The sequence below is a fragment of the Hibiscus syriacus genome, unplaced genomic scaffold (assembly GCF_006381635.1).
Source record: "Hibiscus syriacus cultivar Baekdansim isolate YM2019G1 unplaced genomic scaffold, ASM638163v2 tig00110894_pilon, whole genome shotgun sequence".
Taxonomy (NCBI): domain Eukaryota; kingdom Viridiplantae; phylum Streptophyta; class Magnoliopsida; order Malvales; family Malvaceae; genus Hibiscus; species Hibiscus syriacus.
Genome location: NW_024062902.1, coordinates 68,657 through 84,438, shown reverse-complemented (window position 1 = coordinate 84,438; position 15,782 = coordinate 68,657). Strand labels below are relative to the sequence as shown.

The 15,782-nt window shown below is 36.7% G+C and overlaps 1 protein-coding gene and 1 pseudogene across 1 annotated transcript; one reads left to right on the top strand and one right to left on the bottom strand.

Moving 5' to 3' along the window:
- The first annotated feature begins 10,648 nt into the window (after nucleotides 1–10,648).
- Nucleotides 10,649–13,568, top strand: LOC120145793 (annotated as a pseudogene).
- A 186-nt stretch (nucleotides 13,569–13,754) lies between these two features.
- LOC120145801 (small nuclear ribonucleoprotein SmD3b) lies at nucleotides 13,755–15,384 on the bottom strand. Its single transcript, XM_039159524.1, has 5 exons — nucleotides 15,163–15,384; nucleotides 14,439–14,491; nucleotides 14,268–14,334; nucleotides 14,130–14,186; nucleotides 13,755–14,023 (listed from the first exon to the last, which is right to left on the bottom strand). The coding sequence occupies exons 1-5, from the start codon at nucleotides 15,319–15,321 to the stop codon at nucleotides 13,964–13,966; spliced, it is 396 nt and encodes a 131-aa protein (XP_039015455.1). The 5' UTR covers nucleotides 15,322–15,384; the 3' UTR covers nucleotides 13,755–13,963.
- Nucleotides 15,385–15,782: the final 398 nt, after the last annotated feature.

The following is a 15,782-nucleotide window of genomic DNA, read 5'->3' as shown; positions in this document are numbered from 1 at the left end:
TGTTGGGTCAGTAGCGGGTTAGTAATCAACTAAGTTTTTCTCAAAACCCACAACCTTTCTCTAATCCAAATCCCAATCAACTTTCAGCACCAAATTCCGGTTTTCGTATTGACCAGTTAGACGATGATGAGCCAACAGAAAAAATTGTGAGTACTAGTCAGTATTCGAAATTTGGTCTTGGTCAATATCCGGACTTTGATATTGGTCAATACACGGATTTTGATGATGTTTCAGAAGAAGAAACAGACCATGCGTGTAATGATATTGATATTGGTCAATACCCGAATTTTGATGATGAAACAGCCGTTGCCGAAGAATGTAATGTTGATGATAATGAGGAGGAAGTTACGACTGTGAATGAACATGTTGAACATCCATTCTGTAATTCATATAATCCTGAAGAAGAAAAAGAAGAAGAAAAAGTCCCGAAGAAAAGAAAATGCCACGGGCGTATAACTGGAATATGCCAGAATTACTTCAGATACCGAAGAGAGTTGATAAAGAAAGCAGTTGATTGTTACACAAAAGTTATTCGTATCAAGAAAGATGATTGTTTTGATACAAAGGAAGACTTGAAGATAGCTTTATATACGAAATGTGTGGAAGATGGCTATCAACTAAAAGTTAACAAATCAAGCAAAGATCGTTTCGAAACAAGGTGTATGATTGACAAAAACTGTACGTGGCGTATGATTGCAAAGAGAATAAAAGATTGCAAAATGTTTCAAGTTAGGACTTTATTGATAAACATACATGTTCAAGAACCCAAGTTTTTTCCTCACCATAGACAGGCAAACAAAAAGGTGTTGGGTGGTTTTCTGGCTGAGTTAATGTTTTTGAATGGCAGGGTATATCGGGGACATGAAATTATGACTGACATGAATGCTCGGTTCAAGATTAGTATATCATATTCTCAAGCTTGGAGAGCCAAATGTTATGCCTTGGAATTTTGAGGGGGTCGCCAGAAGCATCGTTTGCCCAACTGCCGGCTTATTGTCACAATTTAAAGCTGAAAAATCCTGGGTCGGTAACTCATATCAAAACAGATAGAGATGGACGCTTTGAGTTGCTGTTTATCGCCATTGGTGCTACGGTTAGTAAATCAATATAATTTTGTTGACTCATTTTTGTTAGTTACAGCATTTCACATTTAAATGATTATATTTCTTGTGTATATTATTTTGTAGATTCGTTCGTTTATTACTTGCATGCGCCCAGTTATTATAGTTGACGGAGCACATTTGAAAGGTCGATACCTTGGAGTAAACTTATTAGCAGTAGCCATGGATGCTAACAATGGGATATTGCCAATAGCTTACGGGGTTGGCAAATCTGAAACCTCTGATTCATGGACATGGTTTATGGGGCATCTTAGGGATTGCATAGGTCCTATTAGCAATCTGACAATCATATCCGATAGGGCAAACTCAATTGACAACGCTGTTAGAAGGTGTTTCCCAGATGCTTTTCATGGACTTGTGGTGTTCATTTGTATAGAAATCTAAAATCAAGGTCTGCTGGTATAAAAAAGCACAAATGGACATACTGGAAGGCTGTAAAAGCTTATCGGGAAGTGGATTTCAATAAGCATATAAATTGTTTAAGACGTGTTTTGCCTCAGTGTGCTCAAACACTAGAAGATGTCGGGTTTGAAAGATGGTCAAGAGTACATCAACTTGGAGCAAGATATGGTTTCATGACGTCTAATAGTGCAGAATCAATCAACGCTCTAAGTCGTCATTCCCGGAAATTACCCATTACTATGTTAATGGAGTTTTTTCGAGCCTCTATTCAACAGTGGTACTACAAGAAAAGAAACCATGCAGGTATTATTTCTTTGAATTCGTAACTTATCATATTTATATATTTTACTAAGTATTGTTATTTAAATTTACAGGAACATTGGAACATCGTGTTACACCATGGACTGAAAAAAGATAACGAAACGTGTTGTGAAGTCAACGTCATGGAGAGTTGAACCATGTTCAAACACTTTGTTTCAAGTACTGGATAATAACTTAAATGGGCTAGTCGATCTAAATGCAAAGACGTGTAGTTGTATGAAATGGCAAACATCTGGTTATCCGTGTGGCCATGTTATAAAAGTTGCTCTTCATTTAAACCAAGATGATTCAAGCGCATACGCTATGGATTGCTACACTACAGAAGTTTATCGACAGACTTATGCCGAGATTGTCTACCCTATTCCACATCCTTCTGAGTGGGACATACCAGATGACTTACAAACAGTTTTGCCACCAGCCATGGACAGAAGGCTACCTGGCCGACCAAAAAGTCACGATCGTATACCGTCTAAGGGTGAAGAGAAGAAGAGATCGACATGTAGTCGGTGCAAGGAAAGTGGTCATACAAGGTTGACATGTGGATCACCAGTGCCATCAAAATCATCTTTCCTCTACCAAAATATGGATCCTCATCAAAATCCAAAGCTCATATGGTGTCAAGCAAAAGGCAATCATCTTTAAAATCCCAATCACGATTGGCTTCACCTTTTGAGACTGTTAACTTAGGTGATTTTTAAATGCAAACGTTGTATTATGTGGATTTTATGTGTGAACTTTTAACATTTTCAGTTGAATTAATGACTCAGGCCAACCATTTTGACTTAACCAACTCTTGTTATTCAGTTGTTATCACTATTAGGCATGCATTTGACTATCGCAACACGGAAAATACAATCGCAACGCGAAATGAAAATCCCAACATGAAAATCGCAATGCGGAAATGAAAATCGCAACGAGAGAATCGCAATGCGAAATGAAAATCGCAATGCGAAATGAAAATCGCAACGAGAATCGCAATGCGAAATGAAAATCGCAATGCGAAATGAAAATCGCAATGCGAAATGAAAATCGCAACGACAGAATCGCAATGCGAAATTAAAATCGCAATGCGAAATGAAAATCGCAACGAAAGAATCGCAATGCGAAATGAAAATCGCAACGAAAGAATCGCAATGCGAAATGAAAATCGCAACGAGATAATCGCAATGCGAAATTATAAACGCATTGCGATTTTCATTTCCGCATTGCGATTTTCATTTCGCATTGCGATTCTCTCGTTGCGATTTTCATTTCGCATTGCGATTTTCATTTCGCATTGCGATAGTCATTTTTGCCTTCAACATAATGCAGATTGAAATCAACAAAATCAACCATTACATTTCAATCAATTAAACAAGCACAAATAAGAATTATGTTCGCATCAATTACACAAATCAACTTTTACAAATCATCTTTTACAAATCAATTAAACAATCAAAAAATAAGCAATAATTCTTATTTCCGATCATCTACTATTGAATCAACTTTTACAAATCAATTAAACAATCAAAAAACAATCAATTAAACTATTGAATCAACTTTTGCAGCTCGACATCATTTTCACGCAGTTCACTTCTGAGATTAACCTGCAGAAACCAAACATTTGTTCAAACAACACTTTCTACACATCTAAAACCTACAAACAGCAAATTATTGAATTCTAGTTACTTAACCAAACATTTTCAAACCAAAAGTATATAAACTTACCAATTGTTTATGGACATTTTTATAACGCGGAAGCAGGTAGGCAGCGTCTCGTATATATCGATTTAGCCATATAATGCCGAAACCACAAGCCTACTGCAGCTTTATCTCTATCGGTGGGAGGTAGATACTTGATGCTTCCCGTCGTCAAACGCTCCAACGCCAAGCATACGAGAGGACCACAATCTCCTCTGGCTCCGCTCGTTTGTTGTGGCGCGGTCTCGTCTCTAATAACTGTAATATTGAGCTTCTTTGGCTTCTTGTTTCCAGAACGAGTCCAATAATTGATCGCATCCAGAATTTAGCCAAATGAGAGCTCCATCCCTTAATAACATCTCTTAAATCAGCCAATGATATGTAATTATCATGCTGTCATACACTATTGTCTTAAGGGATGGGAGCTGAAGCTCGACGAGAATCCAATGTTTACGTTCCAAAACAGGGATAAACACCTGCAATCATAAGTAATAATTCATTCATTTGCGCACTTATTTCATAAACCTTTAAACTCAATCTAAAATAAATACTAACCTTATCGACCTCCCACCATGCAGGATAAAGTTTAGCTTGTCCATTGCCCAAATCAAATGATTCATCTCGTGCATTCTTCAAGTGAACGGCGTGAAAAGACGTCGGCATTATTGTATATCGTATTTTTATTTTTCTTAAGTTTTCTTATTATTAGAAGACGTGTCACCCACGCATCGATATGCTGTTTTACAAAAAAAGACATATATTAGTGACTTACATAAATTTAAAAAAAAAATTAATCAAATTGAAATATAAGAAAAATATAAGACTTACCCCCCATCGAATAGCCATTGTCTTCGACCCTAATAATACGCCCCACCAAGGCCGTTCAAGCAACAAAAGATATCATCGGTGAGCTTGCATATGTCAGTGAAACACCCCTTGCTCCGCTCATGTAGATAAAAATCAACTGCGGTCTTAGCCCAAAGGGTGTTATCCAAAATTGTGTCCGGTAGTTGTTCCCTCTCCTCTTCAGATACCGGTATGGTACTGGCCGGTAACTCATACGAGAGCCAACTTGAATCCATCATGTCCGGCACGTCAGAGGGTTTCTCAAGAAGCCTACATATGACGCCATGTGAATCGGGCTCTTGAATGGTGGGAGGGACCTCTTCAATGATGACAGTGGCCTCTTGAACGGTGGGAGGGGACTCTCGAGGAATGATATGGGGGGCCTCTTCAACGATAGGAGTGGACTCTTGAGGGATGACAGGCGAGTCGGGCTTCTTCTTACGGTGTCTTCGCACTATTGGGGTGTACGGAGACTTAATAGCACGTGCACGCTGTCTGATGCGTGAACTCCGTCGTGCAAGCATAACCCGACGTAAAGCATCCACTCTATCGGCCGCTAAATAATTAAATACAAAAATCAGTAAATAAACAGACAGATATTTAAACAGTGAAAACAAAGACAAATATGTTTCAAACTTGCATTGTATTCACCCAAGTCATTATTCTATCATAGTTCACAAAATGCATCAGATAACAAAGAAAAATATGTTTCAAACTAATACCCTGAAGTTAGTATTTGTCTTTGTTTTGTCTATTGGTTGAAGTAATGCAATCCATTCAAGTTTCAATTTGCAGAAGAAGAAATAGTTTACTTTCGCAACACGAAACTTAAAATCGCAACGCGAAACCAAAATCGCAACGCGAAATGAAAATCGCAACGACAGAATCGCAATGCGAAATGAAAATCGCAACGAAAGAATCGCAACGCGAAATGAAAATCGCAATGCGATTTTGGTTTCGCGTTGCGATCTTGTCGTTGCGATTTTGGTTTCGCGTTGCGATTCTGTCGTTGCGATTTTCATTTCGCGTTGCGATTTTGGTTTCGCGTTGCGATTTTAAGTTTCGTGTTGCGAAAGTAAACTATTTCTTCTTCTGCAAATTGAAACTTTCAACCAAAAGACAAAACAAAGACAAATACTATTTCACAGTGTTAAAGAATACACAGTTTAGCAGAATTGGCAGCAACCGAACAAATTTACTTTCAACCAAAAGACAAAACAAAGACAAATACTATTTCACAGTGTTAAAGAATACACAGTTTAGCAGAATTGGCAGCAACCGAACAAATTTACTTTCAACCAAAAGACAAAACAAAGACAAATACTATTTCACAGTGTTAAAGAATACACAGTTTAGCAGAATTGGCAGCAACCGAACAAATTTACTTTCAACCAAAAGACAAAACAAAGACAAATATATTTCACAGTGTTAAAGAATACACAGTTTAGCAGAATTGGCAGCAACCGAACAAATTTACTTTCAACCAAAAGACAAAACAAAGACAAATACTATTTCACAGTGTTAAAGAATACACAGTTTAGCAGAATTGGCAGCAACCGAATAAATTTACTAAGCAATCTAAGTGAAATGGCTAATCTACCAATATTATTAGCTTTCCATATATACGAACCCCACGGAAACAGATTCCATGCATTCAGGTCCTCTACCAATATTATTAGCTCCCGATGAATAGGTTGTCTGGCCTCTCTGCCTAAAAAGCCGGCATACACAAGTAGTAGAAGGCATACTCGGACAACATCGACGTCTTCCATCCGAGTGAAACCAGCTTTCTTATTAAATAATTTCTTCAGGTCGTCAACATGTAGGTTCGGCTTCTCCATTGACTCATCCGGAAAAACCCGGGATAACCATGATGGGCGGGCGATATGACGAGTGTACCGGCCTACATCATCGTGTCCGAATCGTAGACCAGTGATTAAGCAGAACTCCTTCCGCCCAAAGCAAGTATACGCTGGTGGAAAATGAAACCATATCTCTTCCTCACCACGTTGTATACTGTCGGGTAGATTTGATGTCATGGTCTGAAGCCACAAATGGGTCAAATTAGCATCTCCACCCGGATGCTGTACTCTCAGCCATGGCCCGAAGCAGGTTTCCTCAAACAATTGTCTTTGAGCAGGTGAAAGCTTCTTTGCAATTGTAGTGGCCAGGCTGACTTTATTTCTCAAGGTCAATTGAGCCGAAAAAAATTTCTACAAAAACAATAAACATACCAAGTTAGATATACCAAAAACTACACTGTGAAGATATACCAAAAACAATAAACATAAAAAGTAGTAGTTTATTCTTGAAACTAAAATTTGCAACACTGTTTTGTCTTTGGTTGAAATGAAAATCGCAACGAGAGAATCGCAACGCGAGATGACAATCGCAACGAGAGAATCGCAACGCGAAATGAAAATCGCAACGAGAGAATCGCAACGCGAAATGAAAATCGCAATGCGATTTTGGTTTCGCGTTGCGATTCTCTCGTTGCGATTTTCATTTCGCGTTGCGATTCTCTCGTTGCGACAGTCATTCTCTCGTTGCGATTTTCATTTATCTCGTTGCGACTCTTCTGCAAATTGAAACTTGAATGGATTGCATTACTTCAACCAAAAGACAGAACAAAGATAAAGACAAATACTAACTTGAAAATCGCAACGAGAGAATAGCAACGCGAAATGAAAATCGCAACGACAGAATCGTAACGCGAAATGAAATCTAAGTGAAATGGTTAATCTATTATTGAAATGACCAGTAAACTTATCATCAGTTTCAATATGAAAAACCTACAATAATGCAAACATTTCAAAATAAAAATAATTAAAAAAACTAACCCTCGGAGGTTGATTTCCATTTCTGAATATTGTGAGGGATTTCTGACCGTGAATGGTTGTGAGGGATTTCGCCGGAGATGGGGACGGAAATCTTCGGAGATGGGGACGGATTTCTTCGCCGTAGAGAGTGAGAGATGGAGATGGGACTGAGTTGTGATTTTAGGTTTTAGGTTATGAGTTGCGATTACGGGATTTTGTCTTAATATTCTTTTTGTAATTTGAAAATAAAATACGCGTAGCGATTATAATGGCGCTTTAAATATCGCGTTGCGATTTACGGATACGCGTTGCGATTTTATGTATTATCGTTGCGATTTACGGATACGCGTTGCGATATACGGATACGCATTGCGATTTACCCATACGCGTTGCGATTTACGGATACACGTTGCGATTTACGGATACGCGTTGCGATTTATGTGTTCGCGTTGCGATTTTCATATTCGCGTTGCGATTATGGAAAATCGCAATGCGAATTTGTACTATCGCATCGCGATTTTCAAGAATCGCTCGCATTGCGATTTTCCATAATCGCGTTGCGATTTTGGAAACTGATTTGCGATTCTGGAAACTGATTTGCGATTCTGGGGATCGCGTTGCGATTTTTATTTCGCGTTGCGATTTTGTTGGTCATTTTGGCAAATCCAAAAAAAGTTGGTTAAAATCGTATATTATAACTTTTTTTTGGTCACTGAGGCGATTTTCTCTTAAAATATATATAAATGACATAATAGGTTTTAAAATATAAATAAATATTTATAAACAAAGAGGACTGGGTTCTTATAGGGTTGAGTTCTAATAGGTTTTAAACTAGGCTTGTGAAAATAGAATGTTTCATGATCTACATTTTTTTAATATTTGTGTTATTCAAAAGACATTTGTGTAATTGTGTTGGAGTTTTTTTAAGACTTTAGTTTATCTTTTTTTTTCTTTTTTTTTTACTAGTTTTATTGAAATTAATCTTTTCTCCATCGGTGATGCGATGTGGAATTAGTTAATGACAGTTTTATTACATTAAAAAATAGGTCGAATGGTCTTTTTTTAAACAGACCCGTTTTGGACCCAAATCCATGAGATCTGTTGGATTAGGATCTTGGTCTCAGTTTTCTAGACCCATAAATCCGGGACGGATCTAGATCCAGGATGTGAAAATGGGTTTAGATCTGTATCTAGCTGGATCCAGTCCAGATCCGGCCTGTTGTCATCCCTATTTGTGAGTGGTCGGATTATGTATTTGGGTCATGATATTCCATAGCCCAAATTTCTTAATACTCTTTTAATTCAGCATGGTTTGACCCAAAAACAACTAATTAGAAATAATAATAAAGATAAATTATATAAATGATTACTAAACTTTTAGAGTGTTTATGTTTTATTTATCAATTTTTTAAAACTTATAATACAATTACTAAACTTTTAGTTTACTTTTACTATAATCACTATTATTAAGAAAAGTCGACACGAAACATTAAAATTTGCTTTCCCAAAAGACTTAAGATCTTCTTTTAAATCGACAATCATTGACCTTATTTTGCTTATAATACGACGACCGAAAGACGTAACACTCGTCATATTAAATTTTTTACTGTTAATTTGTTGTTTCATCCAAGTCTCAAATACAACTAAAATATCCTTACCATCCAATCATTTGCCACGAATAAAGTAGAAGTTGTAACGATTTAATAGGGTATTGGATGGAGTTGCATAAGATGAAATCAGTTACCATTGAAGTGCTACTGTTATCCCAATTGTTGAGGAACCAAACACTTCCTTCTGTACACATGCCTATATGAACAATAAAAACATCAACAACAACAAACATATATCTTTGTAACAATGATTTTTAAACAATAAATGAATCATGATTTGTTGTGTTTTTAACAACCATTTGAGGGAAATTAATGCATTGTAATAACAAGGGTCCAACTTGACCTCCATATCGGAGTTTCCTCATCCAACAATCAAACCCTTTAAGGGACGTTTGATTCAGGTAATATTGGATTATCGGGGGGAATGAAATGTCATTTCACTGTTTGGATTACAAACATTCCCAACCTCCGGTAATCATTTATTCCCAACAGTGGTATTTTTGAGTAAGATTACCGGGAATGTGATTCCTCATTCCCTTAGGTATTGTTACATTCCCGACGTTTTGGACTAAAATACCCTTAATTTTTTTTTTCAAAAATATCATTCTTCGGTCGTTGAATAAAAAAAATTCTATGAAGGTCAAATTGCAAATTTATCCTTAAATTATTTTAGATTTGCAAAAAAAGTTCATAATTAGAATTTTATATGAAGTTTAGGGGTTAAAATAAAATTTTACCTTTTCAGTAAACCTATTTATATTTTCAATTTTGTAAAAAAATTAAATGAATTTTATGAATTTAAAATTTTTAATTAAAATATATAAATTAATTATAGTAAAATTATAATAGAATTCAACTTGTTAAAAAACAAATATATAATAAGGACAATTTGCTAAAATATACATTCTAATAATCTTTTATTCCTTTAACCAAACACTGTAATCTTACATTCTTGTTAAACGAACCAAACACAAAAATATTACATTCTCAGTAATCTTATTCCCACCGATAATCTTTTTCCCCGGTAATCTTACATTCCGTGAACCAAACGCACCCTTAATTTTTAATCTCGAAATCATATTTGTATGATCAGCTCGTATGGATGAGTGAACCAATAAACTTGTTAGCTCGAGCATGTCCGATGTACTCAAAGTCTTGTGTTTCGACCGTACAAAACCCTAAAACAACATCGTAATCGACTCTTTGCACGACTTAGTTGAACCTTAACCGAATCAAGAAGTGCGAAGAGTATGATTCCAAGTAGGAGATGAATTATTGATGCTTGGTCAAGAACTTTGAGAAATGTTGAGTGAATCATATGAGGGGTAGCTGGTAGAAAAGTTTGAGGATGGCGATATCTTTTAGTATATTGAGCGTTGTGTTTGTTTGACAATGATAGAAGTCGTCAAATAATAACGGTACAATATGTAATTATTTTATAAGTTTAATAACTATTTATGTGGATATAAAGAAGGTCGAGGACTGTTGATTTGAAAGAATACTTTAAGATTTCTTTAGGGAAAACGATTTTAAAGTGCTAAATCAGTTTTTTTCTTAATGACACTGATTGTGATAAAAGTATATTAAAATTTTAGTGACTATATCGCATGTAATAAAAGTTCAGTAACCAAAGTACAAGTACTAAATAAGTTCAGTGACCATTTGTACAGTTTACCATAGTAATAAAAAAGGCCTTACAAATTGAAAACACATGGCATCGGAGTTAAGCGTTGTGACTATACATCCAATTAAGTAGCCGTTAGGTTTGAAATTAGAGATGTTCTGTTGGCCTCTATTTAATTTGGTCCTTTACTGTAAAAGAAAAGAAACCCCCCCGCCCAAAAAAAAGAAAGGGAGAAAGAAAATAGAAAAGTGAGAGAGAGAGAGATCACTCCATTGCTGTCCATTTGCAAATGACAGATTTGGGTAATCTCTCTTTTTAATTTCATTTCCCCCTTTTTTCCGTGAAGTGAAACATCAAACGAGACGGGGTTTCTGATTGGAGTTCAAAGATCAACGAGGAAAATTCAATTGAGACAGGTTCTTGACTGTTTTCTAATCGAAGATGATTTGTTTCTTTCTTTAATGGGTCTTTATCATTTCTTTCAGTTTCAATCATTAAAAAATTATTTGCTTTAGTTTTGATCGACGGGTCTTGATTTTGACGACCTTCATTAGGGGATTCTTATTCCATAAATCCGTTGTCTGTAGATACGGAATATATGGCTGGATCAGACGAGAACAATCCTGGAGTTATTGGACCCTCAAATCTTCAAGGTGACTGATTAAACCCCATTTTTTGATGTTTAAATAATTAGTGGAAATTTCAAGTTTTTAAAGAAACGTGTTTTCTTTTTAATTTCAAATAAAAGGGGGTTTGCGTGCCGGCAGAGGTGTGAAGTCTGTGGCGGCGGCCGAGCAGAATCGAAGAGCATTGTGCACAATTAACCGTGATGTGCTTGGAGCTCCACCTGTCCCATGTGCTGTCAAAAAGAGACCTTTATCTGAGTGAGTAATTTCTTAAAATCCTCTCTGTTTGGTTGCCGAGAACAGAAAAGAAAGTATTCCCCTTTTTCTTCCTTCCTCTTTGCTATTGTTGGCTTTGTTTGTGATTGATTCCTGAATAATATACGAGTAAATGATGTATATGAGTGGGTTTCTCTTGGTAGCCAAAAATGAGTATTTCTTTTTTTCTCAGCAGCAAGAAAAAAATGATGATTTGTAATAAAGGAATAGTGTTGATGTTCTTTGCCCATTTTCTTTTTGTGTTTAATTCAGAAGAAATGAAGTCTCTAATAAGATCCCATCCACGCATGTGCATAGACCTATTACTGGGTCAGTGAAATTTTCTTTATGTTTTGTGATTTGTTTTGGTTTCCAGAAGACATATTCTTCTGTCCTCTTTTGCTTATGGTTCTTTTTATCAGGAAGTTTGCTGCCGAGATGGCTAACAAGCAGCAAATCAAACCCCAGGTACTAATGCTACAATGATAATTTTTAGGTATTATTGAAACTTTGATGATAATGATTAGTTACTCTTACAGGTAATCAAGGAATCAGTCCTTCCGGTGCCATTTCCAAATCAACCTGATGATTGCATTGTCATAGATTTGGATGACACCAAGGCAAGTAATGAATCCGATATGCAGATGTTTGTGCAACATGCTGAAGCTATGTCCGAGGAGATTGACCGGATGGTATAGGACACTTCCCTTTACTGACTCATCGATCGATTTTGTATCATGGGTTTGTTTGTTTGAAAGGCACTGATGTTATGCTTCCATTTGCAGGAGGTTGAAATGGAAGACATTGATGTAGAGCCTTTTCTGGACATTGACAACTGTGATAAAAATAATCCTCTTGCAGTTGTCGAGTACATTGATGATTTATACGAGTTCTACAGGAAGGCAGAGGTGATTTCATGCTCATTTGCAACTTAAATTGAGTAGTTACTGAGTGGTTGATTCTCTCAACTTTTTTCATTGATTTTTGCAGTGTGCCGGTCATGTTCCTCCAAACTATATGGCACAACAGCGAGACATTAACGGAAGGATGAGAGCTATCCTCATCGACTGGCTGATAGAGGTAAGCGAAATGTTACATTAATTGACATGCTCCTTGTTATGAGATGAATTAGGTAGTAATTCAAATTTCATGAATTTGACAGGTTCATTACAAGTTTGAGTTGATGGAAGAAACCCTATATCTGACTGTCAATATAATCGATAGGTTTCTATCGGCTCATCAGGTAGTGAGGAAGAAACTTCAGCTGGTCGGAATAACAGCCATGCTTGTTGCCTGCAAATACGAAGAAATTTCTGTTCCGGTTGTAGAGGATCTGATTCTGATTTCTGACAAGGCTTACGACAGGAAAGAAGTGCTCGACATGGTTTGTGATTCAACATTGTGTTCTAAAATATATTGAATCTATAAGTAATAGGGGATGATACATATGCATACCTCTTGATTTGCAGGAGAGATTGATGATCAATACTTTACAATTCAATCTATCTTTTCCAACGCCGTATGTGTTTATGAGGAGATTTCTCAAAGCTGCTCAATCTAGCAGGAAGGTTTGTGACCACAAAACATTGTCATTTTGCTTTTTTCATCCAACAATATTGATTAACCTGAGATAGTTTTAAATGCGACTTTGAACCAGCTTGAACTTCTGTCGTTCTTCATGATTGAGCTTTGCCTAGTTGAGTATGAAATGCTTCAATTTCCGCCTTCTTTATTAGCCGCCGCTGCTATTTTCACTGCTCAGTCTACTATTGGTGGGTTTAAGCACTGGAGCAAGACCAGTGAGTGGTATATTAACTACTCAGAAGAGCAACTAATGTAAGTCCGTCTAGCTCATCTTCTTAAGTAACCATAAAGTTATGTTCTTGCAAAGCTTACTTTTGTTATTTCTTGTATTTTGGTGTAGGGATTGCTCAAGAATGATGGTTATTTTCCATCAGAAGGCAGCGTCGGGGAAAATTACAGGCGTACACCGCAAATACTGTACATCTAAGTATGGTTATGCTGCAAAAACCGAGCCAGCAACTTTTCTGTTGGAGGGCAAATCCTAGCACAAAGAGAAGCATTTGCTGCTTGATTGATCAAATCCAGCAGCACCAAGTAGGAACCGGTGGTGATTTGGGTGCAATCGAGCAACACAAGTTGCTCCCTGGGTTTATGATCATGATACTGACTAGGAGTTTTCGTCCATGAAGAATGCCTTTTCTCATTTAGTTTTCGTTTTTTTCTCTTTCCCAGAGATTTATGAGATTTTCCTTTTTATCTTTCCCAGAGAAAAATAATTGTAGTAGTGTTCCAACAAGATATTTGTTTAGATCATGAAAACTTGGATATTCCCCCTATGAATAAAAGAACTAATTTGACATTATTTGCATTTCTTTCTTTATGCAAGCATAAAAATCAGAACTGAAAACAAAAGTACCCGATCCTTGTGAACAAAAAGCCATTAGAAATGATAACAGATTGGCAATTGTTCAATTCGAACACAGCAAATGAGCACTATTTTGATATCTAATTTATTTTTTCACATCAAATATGAAGAGTACAAGTTTGGTTACTAGTAAGCAATTTCCAAACAGCTTGCAAAGATGAATACTTCTCCCGATGGAAGAGATTGGAAAGCACTTCACAGGATCAACACTTACCTACGAATAGATGGCACAACACCTCTGCCAGTTGTGCCACGGCCAGCAGCTTGAGCCTGCAAAACAAGAGTGAATTAAGTTAAAGATGAGAACTGATGCGCATGCACAGACACAAGGACGCTACTGAATAAGTGATCTTCATTACAGGATGGATGAACTTACTTTGGCTCGCATTGCAACAGCTCTACCTCTGCCAACTCCAAGAGATGAGCTCTTACCCTTAATCAAGTTACAAAACGAAGTCAGAAATATTCCATCAAGTATATGTCAGAAAACCATAAACGTGCAAGTAAAATGTACCTTGATTTTAGCATCTAGACGTTTGAACATAGGAGCATTCTTTAACATATCCGGTATGACCATGAACCTGTTGCGGTATATTTCCTATTAATAGTCAAGTTTGTCTGATCTAAACCCATCATAAACAACAAAAAAAGGTGAGGGGTAGAGAATGGGAGACGGTCATAATACCTGACTTTACTGCCTCGGATGAAAACATGCTCAAGCTGTGAAACCTTTCCATCCTGAAACCAAGCCAAAGCAATCATTATAAATTCAGTTGCAAATTCATGTAAACCAGAGGGAAGATGAAAACATGCAAATTTAACCAGAGTGATTTTGAAAAGAAAAACGGAAACAAATAGTAAGGAACCATAATGCAAGAAACTCGGAAACAGCGTTACTTCATTAAATCAGTTCACAGCCTAACATTTGTAGGACATGGTATCCGTTCCAAATTTGACTGAAACAAAAAACAAACTGGAATAACACAACGTCATCACTGATCAAAACTCAGACAAAGTACGATATAGCAGTGATTGCCGATACTTTTTTTTTTGGAATAATCTGGGATGATTACAATATAGTATCTGACTACAATTTTTCTTAGCTAATTGACAACACGTACATCCTACATAGTACAAACATAGCCGCTAGAAACCGAGTCCTCGTGTCCTATAGAGAGAACAAAATTCCTTTTACAGCTGAGTCCACTCAATGGTTCAACCTATTTATAAACTTAAGTCCAGGTCCAGATTCCGATGCTACATTTAAATCAAATGTTTATAGCATTTTAAGATTTATCACTAACACAGCAAAAACCATAAACCCTGAATTCGTCAGATCGAAATAAGCATAAAGGAGTCACACATTATGAGGCATCTTAAAATAAAGGGGAAAGGGAAAAGTGAGGTACTTTAGCAGTGAAGGTGATGTTCTCAAGCTGGCAATTCCAATTATCCTCGCACTCGACCATGCTTCCTCTGTAAAGCTCTCCACTCTTGAGTTCCACCGTTACGATGTGACCCGACGCCTCGTGTAATAGCTTCACCGGTATGCCCAAACTCCGACTCATTGTTTCTCGCCCGCCTGCTTTGCTTCTGTGAAAATCGCAAAACCCTAGAGATGATACTCGGCTGGGCTGTTCACTGATTAATTCTCATTCTACACCCTCTCCGGTTTAGATGTCGGCCCCAAAAGGGACGGTCTAAGATTAGCCCAATTGACTCTGCACTGCTTGATGGGTCTTCTACTATGCCCTTTACCCAATTGAGTTTTATATATTGCTTTGCTTGCTCTGTTAGCCCAATTTAATAGAAGTAAGACATCGTTGAAAAATAAAAGGGTAAACTTCACTAAATTATAGGAGTGACTAGTTTGACTATATAACTATGAATTTTATCAATTTGATTAATTAGGACCAAATAGATCAAATATATAAGTAACGGTCACAAAAAATATAATTATACAAATTTACTTAACTTCTATATTAGCATTTCAATTAACAATCAACGGTAATGACTTGATTGAAATTTG

Excerpts from the sequence above, each read along its gene's own strand:
- LOC120145801 (XM_039159524.1), bottom strand. The coding sequence starts at position 15,321 with ATGAGTCGGAGTTTGGGCATACCGGTGAAGCTATTACACGAGGCGTCG. Across the intron at positions 14,492-15,162 it reads ACATCACCTTCACTGCTAAA|GATGGAAAGGTTTCACAGCT; the intron begins GTACCTCACTTT and ends GCTTGGTTTCAG. Across the intron at positions 14,187-14,267 it reads GTCTAGATGCTAAAATCAAG|GGTAAGAGCTCATCTCTTGG; the intron begins GTACATTTTACT and ends AACTTGATTAAG.